Raw genomic sequence first — 22,500 nt, forward strand, 5'->3', positions numbered from 1 at the left:
CCCAGTAATCAAATCCCAGAAGACCGAGCTCAACCAAACCATAGAGGAGCTGGAGAATACACTACGGGACAAAGAGGAGGTGTGTGTGTGTGTGTGTGTGTGTGTGTGTGTGTGTGTGTGTGTGTGTGTGTGTGTGTGTGTGTGTGTGTTTGTGTGTGTGTGTGTGTGTGTGTGTGTGTGTGTGTGTGTGTGTGTGTGTGTTAAAATTCATAACTATTATGCAGAAATACAGAAAATGCAGCACTGATTCCCAGTGAGCTGTCAAAACATGAGCATTTAGATGAAATGTTTATTAATCAATTAAGTGTCAATGTCACATCAAATCTGCCATATTGCACCAACCTGCAAATTTATTTTTCTACATTGATAAATTGAGTTTTGATAAAGTTTATGAGTGAATTAACAATGGAAAATAGTTAATGATTGTTCATAAACTCATGAGTAATTTCTAGCAATAATATTACCAAATTCCAAGGGATTCTAATTTTTAGCTATGGGTGCCAGCACCCATTCACATTCTGCTTACAATGATATTATTTCCACCTTTTAATCTGTTTTTATATCATCCAGGAAATGGAAAAGATGAAAGAAGAATTGGAAAACATGAATGAACTGATGGAGCAGAAAGACAGCCTGACCCAGAAACTGGAGGTGAGTTGAAACAGTGCAGCAGGGGAGCAAAGAGATTCCCCTCCTAATGACACTGATACTACAGTGCCTCATGCCCTCTTCCGGGTTCTGCATGGGATCTAAGCCATTTCATTCCCCATTCATTTTTCTATAGACGTTTCGAAAACGGACCAAAAAAATGACAAACTTCTGAATATAGCTGAATCGCTTGGTTTGACCAAGTAAAAGTCTTTTTAGAAGGATTTTAGGAAACGTCTATGGGAAAATGAATGGGGAATGAAATCTCTTCGGTCCCATGCTGAACACGTTAAGAGGACGTGACTTCGGCACTCACAGAGTGCTCTATGGCTCCCCCTGCAGGAGACGTCGCTGCGCGGCCGGGTGCTGGAGGAGCAGCTCTCTGCGGCTGAGCAGCGGCTGGAGGAGAACCAGGAGGAGCAGGAGAGCTTCAGGAAGAGCCTGCGCACGCTGCTGGAGCTGCTGGATGGGAAGATCTTTGAGCTGACGGAGCTCAGAGACACGCTGGCCCGGCTCATAGAGGAGGCCAGCTAGAGACCCAGCCACCCCAACACAACAGCCCACAGGAGCCATATGATAACCACACCCCTCCCCTCCCCTCAGTGCCCCATCCTACTCCCACACCCCCAACACAGATACTGCACAGCACACTGCCCCCGATACTGGTCCTGCTCAATGAGGCCTCATCCTGCCTGTTGATAGGCTGGTGCGGGTGTCACCTTGGCCTCATTGATCTTTCCAATACGAGATGCCTGCCTGTGTTTGTTGAGGGTTGCATTGTGATTTCACACTGCGACGATTACCCCCCCTGCCCAACCACCCACCCGCCCACTTAACTTGAGAACTGTGCCTCAGTGCCACCTGCTGTTTGACAGGGAGAGCTGCGTCACTGCAACAGACTGGCACAGTCACACGCCCCTCTCCTTCCTCTCCAAACTGCCCTCCAAGGGGATGTCGAAAGTCATACGGAAATAATTGCTGTTAAGACTCAGAGAACTGCGCCAAAGCTGCCAAATCCGCCCCAAAATACTGTCCTTCTACTAGCAGATGCTTTGATCCAAAGTGACTTACTGTACACAGTGTACAGTGAAATGCTGAATATAGCCTCCGTGGAAACAGAGTCCCATGTATGCACTGGGGCTGCCAGCAGAGTGTCATCGGAAACAGAGAATTAAAGGATGACTCTCGTCACGACCAACCAGATAGTGACACCTATTGGCCTGGAGTGACATCACTGCTACACCCCGGCCTGGACACATGGGGCTGCTGGGTTGCTGAGTTTGGCTTACAATAAATTGATTACTTCTCAGACGTCACTGACTGACTAATATCCATAATCTATTTAAAGCCCTATATGATAGATGAGTATTGAATCTTCCAGAGGCATTGTTCGCCACCCAAAAATGTAGAGGGCGTAGGAGTTTAGGTTAGACAAGAGTATCCAAACTGCTTCCTCCCTCACCGACAACTGACCTGTCTTCCTGCCAAACTCAGTGTGGTGTGTGTTACTGAACCGGGCTCGACCTTTCAGACGTAACGTGCGCCCTTGCAAAAGCGCGCCTAAAGCGGAGACGTTTGTACATAACTATGTGTGTGTTTGTGCTGTGACAGAAGGATTTCAGACGTGGCGGCCCTACACACACGCACACTGAGCCAATACCAGACAGGTTCTGGACGACACCTCTGTCTAACTATCAGGTACTCTACTCAGCGGACTCGTGCGGATAGGTCCAATGCAACTCAGCTGATCCCCCGCCCAACTGAAAGTGTACTGCTGTTGACCGCGAACCTGTGTGGCAGCCCTGTCTGGTCAGAGTAGTGCAGTGAAGGCCTTAGAGTGGCACCTAAGAGTTAGTGAAGCTGCACACTCGGTGAAACTGGCCACAGATGTTCACTCTTCCCGGGTGAAGGCAGAACTGTACTCTGTAGTTTCACTCTTTTTTCTTTTCTTTTTTTTACACAAAGTAGGTTATAATTATTATAATGATGATGATACAACTATAGAAGTGTATAAGATTAACTTTCTACTCAAGATGGCATTGTATATGAATAGATGGATAAATTAAATGCAGTAACACTCCACAATGGCTTATTCTTGTGTGTTAACTTGTGTATTAACCCATGGGAAGGTATTGTATACTTATTGTAAAGTATGCAATAATACTAATACAAGTAATCAATGAACCTCCTTAATACAGTATATGTTGTACAAGGGTGTAACAAAAGTACAAAACCAAGTGTAAAAAGTTGTGTATTGAAATATGTACTTATAAAAGAGTTCCAGTACTGGTACAGTAAATTATTCATGGTTGCATCCTCAAATTCCTCAGATCTCTGTCTTTGAAATCAAGGTAATTGAATTTTAATTTTTTTAAACTTGTATCCTTACATCAGGTGCTGCAACTTTTTTCCTAACATCACGATTGACCACAGCATTTACATCTTGTATTACGCTCTTGTAACTGTATTATATACTAAGAGATTTCCATTAAGTACTAGGACAGCATGATTATGTACTTATAGCATTTTCCCTAGTTAAATGCACAGGTGAATACATTGGAATAAGGTCCTTGTACAGAGAAGTGTTACCAGATTTGTTTTTTTCTCTCTGGGTTAACTCAAAGACAGCAGAATGGCAGAGATGGAATACCTTAATATTAATGCTATTGTTAATGAATGCCTTTGTACAGTAGTGGATAAGAAGCTTTTCATTCTCCTGTTTTGTAACTTATGGTATTTAATGTAGGTATTATTATTATTATTGTATTTAGAGGTATGAGAAGACTGGCAATATTTTTGACTATTTAAAGTAATTTTGAACTCATGATATTAAAGAGGTACCTCAGGCTTATGATGTTTGTAGATTGGTGAGACTTGTGTGTTTGCAGGTGAAAGGATTTACCAAATGCTGGTGAAAACGATCAGGAGATACATCTGTTGGTGCTTCAGCCAAACTGAATTCTTTGTTAAAATTTCAAACAGAGATGGCCCTACCAGGCTAAGAACACTCCTCTGTCAACTGATAAATGCTATGTTTTATATTCAAATACAGTGACCGCAGAATTCAGTGTGTGCAAATTGCATTTTTTCCAACACATTATTGACTCAACTCCTGTCCTTCAATGAAACAGACAATCTCAGAAGTTGGTTCACGAGGTTTTATTCAACTGCAAGGATAAAAGTTGTAAATACAAAATGAATAAATGAAAAGGGTAAGGGTAAAAGCAAAAAAAGGTATTCTCGTAAGAGTGTTTATACACTACTGTGTAAAAACAATTGCAATGTTTATAGTCCATTGTTTTAGGCAATCGAGCTGAATTAATCACACATGAAGTTGAATCCTTTCTGCATTGTGATATTGCACTTTTCTAGTGACTGACTGGCTTATTCAGACAGAGGGTCATAATCAGCCTCTGGGGTGAACAGGTGGACATGGGAAACGCATCACACATCACAAAACGTTTTGGCTGGAAATGCTTTGGAAAAAGAGGATAAAAATAAAGTGACGAGATGTAATGCAAAATACAGTTAGCTGAAAAACAAGCTGCTCATTCAGGTAGGGCCAATGTAAAACACACGACAGTGTGTGCTGCTAAGGTCAGTCAGGTGGTTCATCATGGTAAAGGTGTTGAGCTGTTCAGAGCCCAAACGTGTCTTACTACTGAGAACATCTTTGGTCATTGTTAAATGGAGCAAAGAGAAAGAAGACCATGGCACTAAGATGTTTCGGGGGAAACTCCACTCTGGTCCGGTAAGGTCTGGGTTTGGTTCAAGTTAGAGTCAGTCGGGGTTGGTACCATGGTACCATGGAAGATCATTGTGCTGACAGTGACAGTGGCTGAGAGACACAATGTCGGTTTAAAGTCCAGAACATGTAAAAGTGCCTCAGATTTGCTCTGCCAGGAAGATGATAATAAAAACTCTCTTTAGCACTGAGCTATGTTCAAGCTGTACAGTGTGCCATATATGTGCCTGTTCTTTCCACTTCATGATAAATCAATGAATGGACATCCTTTTGCAACAAGTGGCTAAAAAGCAGAACTCTAAGCGGTTTAAGGCAGCATGCATGCTGTGGCTACTCCAAACGCAAAGCTCAGTTTTTGAATCTACAATATTTTTGCCTCGTGGATATTTGTGTGAATTCACTGTTAACTGTTTCATATTGTCCTGTGTAAAATCCTGATTCCATCACAATTCAATAGGTCCAATTCTAAATATTGTACAGTGCCCTTTAACTTACTTGCCTATTATCACAGATATAATGCTTCACAAGTGATGAAAACAAAACGGAAAAAAGTGTTGTACAGATGTCATTTGTGAGTATTATGCATCATGAAAGTGCTATAAAACCACATTGGGGGGAAACAGATTTGGAAGTGGAGACTGTGAACTCATTATGAAATGAAAATGTGTATTTGTGTGTGTGTGAGTTTTCACTCCCAGTGAGTAGCAGACCTCCTCCTGTGTGTGCTTCTGCCCACTGAGTGGAGGGAAAGAAATGAAATGAGAAAAGAGGCAGCAGAAGAGAGGAGAGCGGAGAACGCGACTGCATCAATCAGGACCTCCTACTCTGCAGCCCACAGTGAACCCCTACAGGGCCGAGAATCTCACCTCCCACATACCATCCATCATTCAAACAAGCGTGACTGGTTCCATCGCTCTGCCATGACTATGCCACATACTAACTTCGGCGGCGCAAACTCCTACCAAACCATCTGCAGCTCTGCAGATGACCCTCTCCTTCTCCGGCTTCGGTTCAGAGATCGGGTGGACAGGGCACCGCAAGATAAACCCACTGTGACAGTCCATGTCTCCCACTATAGCACGGCCATATGCTGCTATCAGGCAGATGGGCCAGTACATATTCCCTCGTCCAGTGAGAGTGGGAGAGTTGGGGGTGGGGGGAGGCAGCGGCAGACGGGGGGGGGGGGGTTGCAGGAGAGGGCGAGCGGGGGGAGGGGCGTTGAATCTGGTGTCACACACTGAAGGATTGATGGTTTGTGTGTAGTGTCGGATTAGAAAAGCGGTGGTCCTTACGCTCTCTCACACATGTGACAGGAGGAAAGCAGCTATGCAGCACATAGTGGGGCTCAGAGTCCTAGCGTACTGGCTAGAAATAGAAGAGAGCGCTAGAGGTGTCACCCTGTTTCCCCTGGCAGACATGTGGTTCCATGGTGTAATGGTTAGCACTCTGGACTCTGAATCCAGCGATCCGAGTTCAAATCTCGGTGGGACCTTCCTTTCCTTTTTCAATCTCTTATGTGACACAAAAATCACAAACCATATCCAAGAAATACATTACAGTTTCTCATTGTTGAGCTTTAGGGCGAGCGGGAAAGGATTACACACCTCACAGAACTACAGCTTTTTGTACGAGGCATTCCGTTTCACAAATAACTGTCAGTATGAACCAACAGTATGTTGGTGCGAAATGTGGGTGTTTGTGTCTGTGAATGTGGTCACGCAGGGCCGGTATAGCGTTATGTAACAGTACAATTGATTTCTTAAATTCAAAATAAGCATGGCATCATTACAGTCTGATTATAGACATAAAAACACAGTTACATACAGTAGAAATACTGTAAACACTAACAATGTCCTTCAGCATGGTGAATGTAGTGTGGAGAAATGAACAGGTTGACCATAGACCAGTGGGACATTTGGTGAGTTAGTCAGGCCCTGGCATAGTCACTGTGTGCCTGTGTGACGGGGCTGTGAGTGCTTGTGAGTTAGTCAGGCCCTGGCATAGTCACTGTGTGCCTGTGTGACGGGGCTGTGAGTGCTTGTGAGTGTGAGTGTAGTGTACAGTACAACATGGCACTCTACAGTGCAGTACAGTACAAAGTGTGCAGTGCCATTAGGGTGCAGGCATCTGTTTGTGAGCCTGTAGTCCTCCTAGCTCTCCCAGTCTGGGCAGCCCAGCCCGTCATCATCTGAGTCTGAATCAGGCGAGGCCTCTTTGATGCGTCGCAGCGCCTCGTGGATGCTCCTGGTCAGAGGGTCGGTGGAGGCTGGCAGCTCGCCCTGGTCCTTCCTCTCTTTCAGGGGCACGCGCCTCAGCTTGACCCCCTGGCGGATCTGGGCCAGGATGCTATTGGGGTCGTTGTCGTCCTTGGCCGGAAGCAGCGACCGCTGGTCCACCTTCCTCAGGTGGAAGGTACCTCTCTTCAGCGAGGCCAGCACCTCGTCCATGGGTGAGCTCACTGGATACAGGAGGAGGAGAGAGAGACAGGGGATGGAGAGAGAGACATGTTTGAGTAGGAACACCTCTGTAACTGGCTAATTCAATTGAAAGACTGTATAGAGCTGAACAGTCATGTGACATTTCAGTTGGAGCAATTTTCGATTTTTTTCACCCGTCTTTATTTTTTGTTTTTGCTCCAACTGAAATGTTTTATGGTCACTCACAATTCAGTAGGTCAGTGGGTAAGCTTGGTTCCAGCCTTAAAACTCGTTATATAAGGATTTTTAAAAATGTCTATGGAGAAATGAATGGGGAACTCTCTTCCGGGGAAAGAAATGTCACGTGACTGTTCCGCTCTATTGACGCAACTTCTACTGTGAATCCAAGCATCTTTTTTTTATCAAGATTTTTCTCCCCAATTGTACTTGGCCAATTCCACCTGCTGTCCCAGTCATTGCTCCTCCCCCTCTGCCAATCTGGGGAGAGCCGTAGACTAGCACATGCTTCCTCCAATCCATGTGCAGTCGTCAGCCGCTTCTTTCCCCCAGTTCCCCCCCCCCCCCCCGCAGGCATCCGACTGACAAGAGGAGGTGCTAGTGCAGCGACCAGGACTCATACCCCACTGGCTTCCCACACGCAGACATGGCCAATTGTGTCTGTAGGAATGTCTGACCAAGTAGTAGCGCTGCTGGAAATTGAACCCAGATCTCTCTACACCTCTACACTACCCAGACACCTCCCAAGTAGTCTTATAGGTAGCTGCTTCCAGTACCTCTGTGAGCGTCCAACTCGGGCGTCTTCCTCAGCTTCTTCCTGGCGCTCTCTAGCTGGCTGCTGTCAAAGAAGCGGGGGATAAAAGGGCCTAGCGGGGTGGGAGAGAGCTCTTCCGCCTCTCCCTTCTGCACCTGGCCTTGCTGGCCGGGGCTCCCGGAGGGCGCCGGCTCCTCCCTGGGCAGGGGGAGGGGCGGAGGGGGGGGCGGGGCAGGAGGGGAGATGGGGGATGCCAGCAGCGATGGCAGGGAGCAGGGGTTGCAGGAGGAGGCGGCCGGGCTGGGCGCGGGCAGCGGAGGCGGTGCGACGGCCGTGAGGGTGGCGACCGGCTGGGTGGTAAGCGCGACGCCGAGGCCGGGGTCCGTCTGCACGCTGGTGCTCAGGCACATCAGCTGCTCCTGCGTCTGCACACATACAGAGCCCGTTTCCCCACCCCCCCGCCCTCGCTCTCTTCTTCTGCTGTGGGCCACACGCAGGCGAGCAGACTTCAAAATCACCTGACCTGGGTACCGCTAGAAGGAGAGCGAGAGCGAGAGTGAGAGCGAGTGAGAGTGAGAGATGGTGGACATAAGAAAAGTCAGCAATAAAGTCCAATTTACCATCAGGTTGACATACTTAAAGGAACACTCCGCCCATTTTCAACCAGCTTTGTATCATTAGAACATCAGTAGTATATCAGAAAACTGTAAACTGTTTTGAAGTCTGTCATTTACTTTGACAGTTATTGAATGTTCACTGGTCCACACTAACTCAAATTAATAACTCATTAACTCAAATCAACTCTCAATAACTGTCAAACTAGATGAATGATGAATAGTTTGACAGTTATTGAGAGTTGATTTGAGTTAATGAGTTATTAATTTGAGTTAGTGTGGACCAGTGATGTCACTGGTCCACACTTTAACACTCAATAACTGTCAAATTAAATGACAGACTTCAAAACCGTGTACAGTTTTCTGATATACTACTGATGTTCTAATAATACAAAGCTGGTTGAAAATGGGCGGAGTGTTCCTTTAACAGTACACAGGAGTGCACATACCTGTTTGAAAGTGCGTAATCTGTCAAGAGTTCTTTGTCTCTCCTGACTAACTCGGCTGTTCTTCCTCTCCTCATCTTCCTCTTCATCATCCTTCTGTTGGAGAGAAATAAATGTAGAGGAGGTGAGGGAGAGAGGGAGAAAGAGAAAACGACAGAGAGGAGGAGCGAGATATTGATTACCCTGTGCAAGTATCAATAGAGACAGTCAGTCTGTGTGGGAACGCCCACAAAATGTTACTGCGGCTGGGGCGCGGGTAGGGTAAAACCCCCCATATATCTCAATGGGCTGACTCACCAAAGGACGGTGCTGCGGCTCTACACTACAGGATTGAGGATTCTAGAGCAGGTACATAGACATCTGTTCTGATGTGCGTTTACTGCGGGCGTTAAATCCCCTATCGTGTCTGCCTGGGCTGGGCTAGCAGATAAATGCTAACTATGGTGAATGGGGTGAACGGGAGGATTTACCCTACCTCGACCACACCCCCAGCCACCTACCCCAGCGTTTATAACAAGACATCGACTCAACCTATGAACAAACCACTCACATCTTTTAATAAAACATAGAAAGCCTGTAACTGCAAGACCTGTTGGAATGTGGAGTCCGTCTGCATGGCTTGACGTTTTTGCTGCTTCTCGATGTTGTTGGACACACAGATTTCCTGCAGGAGATGAGGAATGAAAACGCATCCAATGAATAGGTGAATGAAAAGAACAGTCTGCACACTGCAAGGATCCCTTACATTATTTTATTGCACCATAGTAGTCCCTTTGAGTCAGTATGAGTGTGGTGAGGAATACACACCTTCTTGTTCTTCAGGTAGGAGCGTTTGGCAGTGATGCGCCCCCTCCTGGCCTCTAGCTGTCGCGCGCTGACTTGAAGTTTCCGCAGCTCCTCTCTCTCTGTAGCGTCATCCTGTCCGATGGCATCTGGACTCTCATAGGTGTCATAGTACACCACCTCGTCTTGACGCTCTGGAGAGACACACACACACACACACACACACACACACACACACACACACACACACACACACACACACACACACACACACACACACACACACACACACACACACACACACACACACACAGGGAGGTGGTTTAGGTGACAGACTACACACAGCAGCACTGAATACTAAGTGGTCCCATGGTGTAATGGTTAGCACTCTGGACTCTGAATCCAGCGATCCGAGTTCAAATCTCGGTGGGACCTAAAGGTTTTTCAATTGAGAATCAGACAACATATAAAATGGTTTTTCATTTTTTATTCTTAAGATTTTTATTCATTTCCCTTTTTGTTTTGATTTTCTTGATTGCATTGTGATTTTTAATTCGTAATTACACTGTGTAGTTTGTGGGGGTTTTTTAATGTCTATGAGCACTTTGTAAACTTGTTTTTGAAAAGTGCTATACAGGTACAAATAAAGTTTATTACTGTATAATTATTACTACATTGTAGTAGAGAGGGATGCACTGATATGTAAATGTTGGGCCGATACTGATTTTTCAAACACCACGATCGGCCAATCCCGATAGCCTGCAGATGTTTTGTTTCATATTGACCCATTTGTGCCCAGCCAAAATAATCTATATTCTGCCCTTCATTATACTTTGCAATGAATATAGATTTAAAGATCAGCTTTTATTGTAACAACTTTCACTTTTTTTTAAATTAAAATAAACAACATATTGTTACCTCACACTGATAGGCTGTCCTTCCATTCAAACCTGAACTTATTTGGAACAGATTAGTGATGCAATATGTTAATGAGTATGGGCCGATGAGACCATTGTAGTCAACAATGCAAAAATCGATATGCAACTGATATAGCTGTGCATCACTAGCAGTAGGTCATCTCTAAAAGCAGCGTTGCTAATTCCAGGAATCAGGACAACATGAGGCAACATGACTGTTTCCCAGGACGGACAGATTATCCTAAATCCTTTTTATACACACACACAAGCACATACACACAAGCACGCGTGCGCACGTGTGTGTGTGTGTGTGCACACACATGCACGCACAAACACACACACACAAACACATACAGACACAAGCACGAACGCACACGTGTGTGCACACACGCATGCACACGCACGCACGCGCACACACACACACACACACACACACACACACACACACACACACACAGATACAGATACAGACAGGGAGGTGATTTAGGTGTCTGACAGACTACATACAGCAGCAGTGCACACAGAGTGGTTCCATGGTGTAATGGTTAGCACTCTGGACTCTGAATCCAGCGAGATCTCGTGGGACCTAAAGGCCTTTCAATTGAGAAACAGACAAGCTACAAATTCGATTTTACTTCGTTCTTTATTCTTAAGATTTTTTTTTCCCCCTTCAAGTTTTTATTTTCTTGATTGCATTGTGATTGTGACACACACACACGCACGCGCACACTGTAAATAATAGACACACACGCACATAGTCATACCTGCCATCTGTCTGCGTATGCTGTCTAACTGAGCGGTGAGAAGCAGCTCCTCACACTGTAGTATCTCAGCCTGGATGTCGTAAAGTTGCAGCTGGAGCTCATAGTACTGCGCCTCCATGTGGTCTAAGCGGCTCATCGCATCCTCGCCGCTACACAGACTCTGCATCTGAGGGGAAAGGTAAAAAAGGCCTCACAAGCGGCACCTCAGGAGCCAACTATGTGTTTGTGAGAGATGAGCTAGGGAGTGAGTGTGTTGTGTGTTACTGCAGCAGTACCTCATCTCGCAGTGTGTGTTTCCTCTGGTCCAGGCAGATCTCCCGGGCTCTCTGGAGCTGCAGGGTTTCCTTGGCGACAGTGTAGCGGAGCCTCTCCATGCGTCCCACTGCCGTTGTCCACGCTGCCTTGCCAAACTTACGCTGGTCCACCTTCATACGCTCATACACCCCTACACAAACACACATGCACGCACACACCCACACAGTGATGGAGGCTGGGTAAGACGCAGCAGAGAGTGATGTATGCTTGTGCAACTGTGAGTCACCAACATCATTGAATAACTTAATTTGCAGCTTCTCACCCACTCACATAGACTGTATAAGGGCCCACTCAACAGGGGGGGGGGGGGTGAAGCTTTCTTATGGAGCAGAGGGAGACATCTATTGGCCACATTTGAACATTACAACTACTTCCATTCCTATTTGAATTTTTGAGTCATTCACTTGTGATATTTTTGATCTAATAAGTGTCAGATAAACAGAGCGATCGGTGGTTGAGGGAAACTGCAATAAAAAGGGGCACAGTGTGCAGTAACCCTGGACAGAGAGATTCTGTTGGCAGAGCTCTGTCTGATCAGTGATCAATAGGTTGTCCTTGTTTCCTCGTGCCCCTGTCAAAGCATGGCTGTCTGCACTGCCTCATCAATACCTAATCACATCAGCCTGAGCATTCAAAAACACACACGGGTCAATATCAGGATACTGCTGCCACTATGTGTTGGTGTCTAGTGTTCAATGACGTGTCAGTGACAGTGACGACATGCTTTACCTTTCTGAGCTCTGGCAGTGATCTCAAAGTATTTGACAGTGAACTCCTGGATGTTGAGGACCGCCTCCTGAGCCTTCTTCTGCCAGTCAGAGTCCTCCTTTTTCAGAGCTTCAACCCGCCTCGGGCCCAAGTAGTCATTCTCCATGGAGATCTGTTGGAAGGGGATGAAGGCATCTTTATTTCTTTATTCGGTGAGAGCAAGCGCAATGACACGCTCGCCTCAGTTTGGACCAGGAGATCATGTGACACTAATGTAGTTCTAACGTAAGTTCAGTCAGGAAGACTATAATATGCATTTTACACTTCCTTAATTCACTTTTTATATCTCCACCCTTCAATCTACTCACAAGCTCATAATAAGCTGTCAATTTCCGGGCTTCAATTGAATAATCAGCTGGTTGCCGCCTAGTCTCTTTTAACCAATAGCATAGTGTCGCATCACTGCTCTCATCACCTCTCACCCCACACACCTCCAGTGTAAGCCTATCACATTGCTTCTCACCCCCATCGTAAGCCAATCGCTTGGAGGCGGTTTCCTTAAATATGTTTTTTTCTGTCTCATTCAGCCTCTCAACACCGCTGCTGTCAGTCTCGCACCCTCCTCATCCCCCTCTCCTCCCGGTCAACGCAGACAACTTCAGTCGGAAGAGTCTCATCATGATGAGTCTCAGAAGGAGATCACCAGCACCACCAGTATCTAGACTTCACAGGGGGATATATCTGGATGCTGCTCCGGGCTGATGCAGCTCTCTCAAGATCTCCCTGCGGTGTCTAACCGCCAAAGACTAATAACAATACCTTATTCTCATCATTCTTTCTGTAATGCATCATTCACTTTATTGTAATAAATATCATTTTATTAATTCTTTGGTTTCTAGTCTCTCCTGATTGAACTGGCTTCACCACAGCCTGTAGAGCAGGGGTGTCAAACTCATTTTAGTCCACGGGCCACATGCGACCCAATTTCGTGTCAAGTGGGCCAGACAAAGAAAATCAATAATCAATAATAACATATATATGACAAAACCTCCACATTTTCCAGTTTCTTTTAGTGTAAAGAATTACAGGTACATTTAAGAACACGTTCTCACGTAGGGTTATCTCAGCTGCCATCAAGCACATAATCAAATCTACTGTCTGTAACTGTGCATTACAATCAGGGGTGTAGTGGAGGGTAAACACAAGTAAACACAGTTTACCCACCCCTTTGAAATGAGGCAGATAATTTACTCACCTATTTTCAGATAAACTGTATCAATCAATGAGGGCAAACAAGGGGATAAACTACTCACCTTGGATAGTTTACCTACCTTTGTATTTATCACTACACCCCTGATTACAATTGATGACAACTGTGCAATTCTGTATAGTCAAGCAAAGGTAATGAAAATAGCTGACCATTAGTGATTAATAGTCAGATAACATGAAAAGGCTACTTAATATTTAACTTGCTCCTGAAACCTGGCACCTCTTAGCCTTCACAAGTGCATCACAATGGATTGAAGGACTTCTCAGTGCAATTTTCGTACTTTGAAAGTCATCCTTTGGGCCGGATTGGACCCTTTGGGGGGTTGGATCTGGCCCCCGGGCCGCATGTTTGATGCCCTGCTGTAGAGGGAGCTAAACATCCATAGAAGGAAGCATTGACAATATAGGCCTAATCTATGGCCTTACATGTGCATAAACATGTATGCTCATCATCAGCGTGACTAAGCAAACAGTACTGTTGCCCTTCCAACACCTCACAGTCACTAAGTGCATGCTCTTGTTGGCAAACTGTTTCAACTGCAACATGACCTGTGCTTTAAATTAGCCGGTACATGTGAGAATTGTTTCAATTGTTGGGTCTAAAATATAAATAGCCCGGTTGTCTACCTGCTCTATTTGTAAAGCGCCTTGAGATAACTCTTGTTGTGATTTGGCGCTATGTAAATATAAAATTGATTGATTGATTGATTGATTGAACTATTTGCTATAACCTTTGCAGAGCTATAGTTATTGTGGAGACAGTCATCAGATATAGGCTACCTAAAGTTTAGAGTTTTATCTTTGCAAGAGTGCCATAGAGCCATTCATCGGCTCATGGCTTATTGTCACACAAGGCAATCAATAAATACAATTTCAACTAGTACAAACAGTACTTTTAATGAATTGATGGGACTTATTGAAGTAACAAAGGCATATTGAAGTAACGTGTCAAATTGTAAAATCTATTGCAGTATGTTTGGGGCTATCTATGTAATATCCCCAAAGCTAGAGGGAAGGACTAAGAACTGATCCAATGACAGTGGATTATTTATACAGTTACAAACACAAATCAGCCAACCAGAGAACGCCTCCTGACTCATGTTAGTCTTAATGTTTCTTGTTGAAATACTGCAGCACTGTGTACTCGTTTTGATTAATGCTCATTATGGGAAACATCAGATTAGACAAACACATGCATTTAGACCCAAAACCTTGAGTCCTATCTACTATCTATCTACTGAGTCTCTCTTAACCAGTCTTTGGAAGTTAGTTCTCCTGCACATTATAATTCTGGCATTCTTGCTCTGACAGCAGTCTCTGGCTCTGCCACATACAGTACTAAGTAAATAGAAGTCCCCTCCTCTGTCAATCCTTAACATTCTTTCCATCTTCAAACTTGTTCTCTTTTTGCTGTCTGCAAATTGTAACCTTGCTGATCACAAAACAGAGGGAAGATGACTAAACATAGAGGAGAGAGGATGACAGATGGCACCGCAACCTATGCAAGGCCTAGGCAGGCAGGCAGGCGCACGTGCACGCAAGCACACATGCACACACACACATACCACATTCTCTCCTTTGTGCCAAAGTGTGGTTCCATGGTGTAATGGTTAGCACTCTGGACTTTGAGTTCAAATCTCAGTGAAATCAGATTTTACAGGACAAAATAACAATAGAATAAAGTGAAATGACAAACACATATCAATCACAACAATTTATATATTCCATTTTTGTAGTCTTGTGAATGTAGTTAGATGACATGTGTGTAATAAATTATAAATTGTTGGAATGCAAAATAAGATAATAAAAATGTATTGTACAACAAGTTAGATGTAATAAAGTATTGAAGTGCATTACAGCAGTTGGGGGGTGGTGGATGGGAGAGGCTAACTCGGTAAGTCATCAGTCCTCAGCAGCTATATGGGGGGGGGGGGGGGGTAAGTGACGGAGGCTAAAGCTCTGGGGAAAAAGCTGTTCTTCAGTCTGTTTGTTCGGGCTTTGATGGCTGTGTATCTCTTCCCCGATGGTAAGGGGACAAACAGACGGTGATCTTGGTGGGTTGGGTCCTTGCTGATGTTGCTAGCCTTTATTTATTTATTTGCACACATAAATATAAAACAGATAAAAAATGCAAACAAGAAATAAAGTGCAGATAGAGATGTGAAACCCTGAAAGGGCTTATTATGGGTCTCCCTCAGAAAACCAAATAACAACAATAATGCGTAAAATACAACAGAAACAAGAAGGAAACAAGAAAACAAATGGACAAAGAAAAGAAAAGAAACAGCAAGAAAAGAGGAAAAAAGAAGAAACAAAAAAGTAGAAACAAAAGGCAATCAAGATGAGTTAATAGACAGACAGTTAAATGGCAATGTGAGGTGTAGTGTTGTAAGTGTAGTGTAGTGTAGTGTAGTAAGTGTAGTGTGTAGCATTTTTGAGTAGACTGCTAGCATACAGTGTGTCCAAATAAAACATTACCTCCAATAAGATTAATATTTAACTCCAGTAAGAGGCGGAGCAACACTGGAAAGACGGTTTTCAATGTCACATTCCTGAAGTGAATCTAAAGTAACTCAGAGCGACAGCACTGCTGCAGTTAGAAGAGTCTCTCTCTAAAGAAAAATACAGCTTACGGTAGTTCATCAGACCTTTCTCAACAAAACAGCAGTCTTACTCATACACAGGTGAGTACAGCAGATAATATTACTGTTTAAACAGAGAGCAGTGTCACATCAAGCTGTATCCAGATGGGATGTTTTTCCTTTTTGCACCAATACTTATACCCTAACCCTGCAATTTAATTACATAACTCAAATTTACGTTTAATAATATTCCAATAATCAAAATGATTTTTTTATATGGATATTCAAGAAATATGTGTTACAGTATCATTATTTCACATTTTCACTTTTGGTCTCAGATATGTCTGCTGCCAGCAGTCTCCTATCTGAAGATCAGTTTATGTGCGCCATCTGTCTGGATGTGTTCACTGATCCAGTCACCATACCATGTGGACACAACTTCTGCAAAAACTGTATCACACAGCACTGGGATATGAATGGCAAGTACCAGTGTCCCATGTGTAATAACATTTTCTACAGTAGACCTGAACTTCATGTCAATACTTTAATATCTGAGATGGCTGCTCAGTTCAGAATGTCAGCTCAGATGAACGCCAGCAGCTGCCCAGACCAACCATGTGCCAAACCAGGAGAAGTTCCCTGTGACGACTGCACTGGGACCAAACTGAAGGCCCTGAAGTCCTGCCTGGTGTGTCTGTCATCCTACTGTGAGACTCACCTGGAGCCTCATCAGAGAATCAAAAGCCTGAAAAAACACAAGCTGATTGATCCTGTGGAGAACCTGGAAGGCAGGATGTGTGCTGAGCATGATAAACCACTGGAGCTGTTCTGCAAGACGGACCAGATGTGTGTGTGTCTGCTCTGCACTGTGTTACACCACAAGTCCCATCAAAGTGTTCCTCTCAAAGAAGAATATAAAGGAAAGAAGGCTGAGCTGAAGAAGACCGAGGCTGAAATGCAGCAGAAGATTCAGGAGAGACGACTGAAGATTCAGGAGATCAAACACTCGGTAGAGCTCAGCAAGGAAGATGCAGACAGAGAGGTAGCAAACAGTGTGCAGGTCTTCACTGCTCTGATGCAGTCTGTGGAGAGAGGCCATACTGAGCTCATTGAGACGATCAAAGAGAAGCAGAAAACAACAGAGAAACAGGCTGAAGGCCTCATCAAAGAGCTGGAACAGGAAATCTCTGAGCTGATGAAGAGAACCGCTGAGATGGAGCATCTCTCACGCACTGAAGACCACCTCCACCTCCTCCAAAGCTTCCCATTACTGAACACTCCACACTCCAAAGACTGGACAGAGGTAAGTGTCCATCGTCCATCATATGGGGGGACTGTGAGGAGAGCTGTGGCTCAGCTGGAGGAGACTCTCAGGAAAGAGATGGAGAAGCTGCTTGAGGCTGAGCTGAAGAGGGCCCAGCAGTATGCAGTGGATGTGACTCTGGATCCTAATACAGCATATCCAAATCTCATCCTGTCTGATGATGGGAAGCAAGTACATTGTGGTGATGTAATGAAGAATCTCCCAAACAACCCAGAGAGATTTTCTGGATGGACCAGTGTCTTAGGAAAGCAGAGCTTCTCTTCAGGAAGATTTTACTACGAGGTTCAGGTTAAAGGGAAGCCTACGTGGGATTTAGGAGTGGCCAGAGAGTCGGTCAACAGGAAGAGCAACATCATAGCGATCCCAGAGAAAGGCTTCTGGGCGATAGGTTTGAGGAATGGAAATGAGTACAAAACTCATGCTGACCCTCCTGCCCTCCTCTCTCTGAAAAGGAAGCCTCAGAAGGTGGGGGTGTTTGTGGATTATGAGGAGGGTCTGGTCTCCTTTTATGACGTAGATGCTGCAGCTCTTATCTACTCCTTTACTGGCTGCACCTTCACTGAGAAACTCTACCCATTCATCGATCCCTGTCATAATTATGGTCATAATAACTCCGCACCTCTGATCATCTCGCCTGTCAATCACAGAAATTAGACTACCGGTAATCATTTGTTCGGTCAGGGCACCTGTTCGGGGTGGAAGGGAACTGGTGGGAATAGCGTGATCCTCCCACGTGCTACGTCCTGCCAGTGAAGCTCCTGCTGTTGGGTGAAAAGAAGCGGCTGGCTACTGCGCATGTCTCGAAGGAAGCATGGTGCTAGTCTTGGCTCTCCCCAGATCGGCAGAGGGTGGAGCAGCGACCAGTACAGTAGGGAGGAAAATTGGCCAAGTACAATTGGGGAGAAAATGGGGGGGGAATCGGGAAAAACATTTAAACATTTTTTTTGTTTTTTCTCAGATAGGATTAACTGCCATTTAAGAAATTTACACATACATTATTTTTTTCAGGTAACTGTTATAGCCATTATAATGCTGTTGTTATTGTTTTCTACAAAAGAAAAAATACACAAACTTTGCACATTTAAAGATTATTTTTTCTTTCAACGAAGGCTCTCCACAGAGACAAGTTAGACAAACTCCCTGTCAGTGAAAGAAATCCCAGTAATGTATCTTGCCTCTTTAGCTTTCTTCTTCTTGCCAAAAATGATCATAAAAAAGGATATTTAAAGTTAAAGACATGTCCAGATTCTGGTTAATATAATAAATAATGTACTTTTCTTTATATCCTGATTTTCTTTTATGTATGATATTACTTGCTGAAGCAAACACTTTGGATCATAAAAACGTCATTGAATCTAATCACTATTGCAGGAGCGTGAAAACTACAAATTTTCCAGTTTCATTGCAACATGTCCGGGGGATGAACTAAAAATGTGATTACTGTCATAGCAGTGTACTGTACATATACTGAGCATTTTAATTCTACACAATTACTAATGAGCATTTTATTGAAAAATAAATAATTCTGCAATCTACTGTATGTTTGTCAAATGAAAATAATTTACTTGAATAAATAAAACCATATAGAAAGAGCTTGTAAGGTGCTGCTGTTATTTTCCTGCATAGGGTAGATAAATTATTTCATGTTTGACTGATAACACGTCATGAGATTAGAAACGCAATGTTCTCAGTCATTGTTGCCATGAGCTGTGGACCTCCAATATGGCCACCAGAGGGCACCCTCTATCTAACACACCTAAAGCCCATGGCACACCAATGAAACATTCTTCAACAACTGCTAAGATGGAGAATGTTTGATTGGTGTGCCATTGGCTAAACATCGACATTGAACATGTAAATTCAGGTTTTTCCACTAGCTCTAGCTACATCCCACTTTATTCCATTTGACTCTTACTACAGTAGCAGGCAACTCATAAAACACTCAATCAGGTCTTCTTGTTAACAAGGTGACCATATGAATTTTGGGATTCATGGGACTGACAGCTGTTTCCTCTGAGCAGGCCAACTGATGATGTAACACCATGCCATATAGTGAGTAAACACACAGACCAGAAAATAGCATTAAGCTAGTTTCCCCTTGTTTATGCTAAGAACAATTTAACTAGATTCCCACATTTCCATCTAGTGTGTGGAAAATGCACGCATTGTGGTTGTCTCATGCTATAGTTGTTATAGCTTCTGTTTTATCCATTTCCAAAGGGTAACTAACTAAGGCCCTTCAATAGGCTGAAATTGTAACTGTATCAATGTGAAGCAGGGAATCTCTGATGTGTATCTTAACCTAACTCAAATTTAAAGGTTCAATTGAATAGAGTTTATTTTGGCTTCAATCATATTCAAGATCAAAATCATATTCAATTAAGACTGATGAGGAGAAGGAAGTCACAGGTAATCCAGTTTCCACTTCCGCTCAACCTAGCCCTAAAATGGTCATCTTCTGTAACTACAGGCCAAGTCAGTGAGTGGAAAAAATATATTAATGATCATAACATCCCACAACATGTGTGGGGGGCGAAATAAAATCAGAAATCTGAAATCTGAACATGTAGTGTAACAATTATTGAAAAAGTCATATTTCCTTATTGATAAATTGACCAGTGGTTTACCAAGTTGTACCTTCTGCACATCACATAGTTTAGTTGATTTTGTGTATTGAAAAGGCGAACCTATATCAACAGGAAGGAGATTGTGATATGCATAGACACCGGATATGTTTTGATGGTTTGATGAGAAACTAATTTGATGATTAACCAATGGCTAGCTAGCACTGTGTGGACATTGAAACCTGCATTCCTCAACTAGTAGGTCAGGGCAGTTCAGAGACATCACAAACCCTGCAAGCAGTATTTCCCCACGTTGAAACATTACACACAGAAATATTGACAACTGATGCGTAATTTCAGCTCGTATCACTGGTCTACAACATAGATAGATACAGATAATTCATATACAATGTTCCATATGGATTCCTTTACCATTAATCTTATGTTTCATCATACATAAAATAGCGCCGTGTAATAGGCCTGAATACTGAGAGAATGAAATGAGCAGGGAAGCGAAAAAACAAATCTAAAAATAAAAGCAAATCAAGTAAGGGCAAACTGGGTGAAAGCAAAGCTATAGATGCATGTTGTGCTTGAGGCTCCCATAGGCTATAAATAGACCCCGGAAGAGCAGGTTTAACCCTCCCTCTGCCCAGCCCATGTCTGTAAGAGGTTCCATGGTGTAATGGTTAGCACTCTGGACTCTGAATCCAGCGATCCGAGTTCAAATCTCGGTGGGACCTAAAGGTTTTAGCTTCCTCTATTGAAACGCCTCTCAGGGATTCATGAGCTCATGAAAAGTATCTGTCAACAAACTGGCTCTGTGGTAAAAACTAGAGAGAGCAACAGCAGCCAGACAGAAAGGAAGAGAACAGAGAACAAGCTTGGGCAAAAACAGCTGACTTGTAAACTTTGACCTACTACCGAATGTGGTTTCCTGCTTTGTGAGAGGAAAGTGAGATAGACAGATATGCAGCCCTAAACATTTGATCTCATCACCATGTGTCATATCAAGTAGCAGAAGGAAGCATGGCATAACAATAGATGTTGTGTATTCAAATACAATTCGAGGGTATTTTCTCATCTATTTGTTAAGGCCCAATTATTACTCTATGTTAAAGACGGGGAGACTTGTCATACAGTTCTAGACGGCTCAGGGTGGTAGAGATTGTGACATAATCAGTGATGTCATCATATACTATGTCATCAGTGATGTATTGTGATGTCATCAGTGAGGCAACTGCGCCAACACTGCCCCACCATAACTGTATCATTCTTCTTCAAAAAACAAACAAAAAACCTCCTAGCGCTGCCGAAACCCGGGATCGAACCAGGGACCTTTAGATCTTCAGTCTAACGCTCTCCCAACTGAGCTATTTCGGCACACATAGAGCTTATAACTGAAGTGAAATCTTCATTTCATAAAATAAGACTATAAGTCTATATAAGTCTAAGTCTAATAACACCTCTATGTTGTTGCCACAGGTTCAGGCTTTATAGGCTGAGCTATAAATCACTGATAATGTCACTTACATGCATAGACACTGCGACATCAGTGGCTAAACAGTGACATCATCAGCGTCTGTCTTAATTTGATTTTATGACATCACTGAAAATGTCACAATGTCTATGACATCATCAGTTCTGAGGATCATGCCGATTTTTGTGAATAAAATAAGGGCCCGGACATTTATTATAATGATTATAATTTCTTTATTGAAGAGGTAAGTAATTAATAGGCTAGTAACTGGATCAAAACCCTCGTATTGTGTTCCTGTTGAGCAGATGTTTGATTTGGCCTGTTTTCTTGGGTCAATTGACCCAAGGACAACAGGAGGGTTAAATAATATTGCATGTATGCCTCTGCATTCAAATATGGTTTTTCCATGTTTGTGGGTAAATTACCATGGAAAGGGTGGTAACGCACACCAATGGTTCTTTTAGGAGGTGCTGATCACTGAAAGTGAGAACTGAAAAATAATAAATAAGTGTCGCACACTCTTGGCTCCATATGCAGTCTTTAACTTGTGGGTAAATTACCAGCAAAACTAACGGATTAATACAGCAAAATAGTATTTATCACTAGTTTTTTACATGCTAACTGTTCAGTGTTTCCCATACATAAAGGAATTTGTGGCGGGCCGCCACAATAATATTTTGACCGCCACAATAAGATGTTGACCAAAAAAAAAAAAAAAAAAAAAAATTTTTTTTTTTTTTTTTTACAGTGCACCTGAACGCAACATGCAAGATATCCGCTGAATAAGTGTCCAATAAATGTTCATGTCATTCTGGCCAATACCTCTGTTATAGCATTTCAGTCTGGAATATGGAATATCTTTCAATAATCTATGATTTAGCTGCTAAATTGTCAAATACCGCCATCTGCTCGCTACCCAGGCACTTATGTATGTACTTAACCTAACTAACTTAACCTAACTAACTATCCGGTGTGCACAACACTGTCAGCCTAAACTCCGGCTGACACCCCAAAAACCTACAATCCGCTACAGAAAAATGTATATTGTTTGTTTATTAACTGGCCCCTCGCCTTCTATCATTTCACGAAAGTGGCAAAGCAAGTTGAGTATCCCTGACCTATAGGGAGAAATTTAGTTTGTCATTGTAAACC

At 43.5% G+C, this 22,500-nt stretch overlaps 3 protein-coding genes across 3 annotated transcripts in view; 2 read left to right on the forward strand and 1 right to left on the reverse strand.

Moving 5' to 3' along the window:
- The window catches only part of homer1b (homer scaffold protein 1b), a gene marked incomplete at both ends in the record, with an annotated part of 22,421 nt that extends 21,239 nt beyond the window's left edge, over positions 1–1,182 (forward strand). Inside the window, 3 exons of the mRNA XM_083645033.1 lie at positions 1–79; positions 571–651; positions 991–1,182. The exon at positions 1–79 is cut by the window's left edge and continues 32 nt beyond it. Coding sequence (XP_083501159.1) covers positions 1–79; positions 571–651; positions 991–1,182 — 352 coding nt within the window. The remainder of the gene's footprint in view (positions 80–570; positions 652–990) is intronic.
- Positions 1,183–6,543: 5,361 nt separating this feature from the next.
- The window catches only part of LOC310784050 (junction-mediating and -regulatory protein-like), a gene marked incomplete at both ends in the record, with an annotated part of 28,019 nt that continues 12,062 nt past the window's right edge, over positions 6,544–22,500 (reverse strand). Inside the window, 8 exons of the mRNA XM_083645019.1 lie at positions 6,544–6,851; positions 7,605–8,115; positions 8,646–8,738; positions 9,232–9,306; positions 9,450–9,619; positions 11,107–11,272; positions 11,382–11,551; positions 12,151–12,301. Of these exons, the coding sequence (XP_083501145.1) occupies positions 6,544–6,851; positions 7,605–8,115; positions 8,646–8,738; positions 9,232–9,306; positions 9,450–9,619; positions 11,107–11,272; positions 11,382–11,551; positions 12,151–12,301 (1,644 nt within the window). The remainder of the gene's footprint in view (positions 6,852–7,604; positions 8,116–8,645; positions 8,739–9,231; positions 9,307–9,449; positions 9,620–11,106; positions 11,273–11,381; positions 11,552–12,150; positions 12,302–22,500) is intronic.
- On the forward strand, positions 16,321–17,958 carry LOC310783731 (E3 ubiquitin-protein ligase TRIM21-like; the record flags this gene model as incomplete). The annotated part of the gene is made up of 1 exon (XM_083644652.1): positions 16,321–17,958. One exon carries the CDS (start codon positions 16,321–16,323, stop codon positions 17,956–17,958), a length of 1,638 nt encoding a protein of 545 aa, XP_083500778.1.

This window comes from Poromitra crassiceps (genome assembly GCF_964638095.1).
Source record: "Poromitra crassiceps genome assembly, chromosome: 10".
NCBI lineage: Eukaryota > Metazoa > Chordata > Actinopteri > Beryciformes > Melamphaidae > Poromitra > Poromitra crassiceps.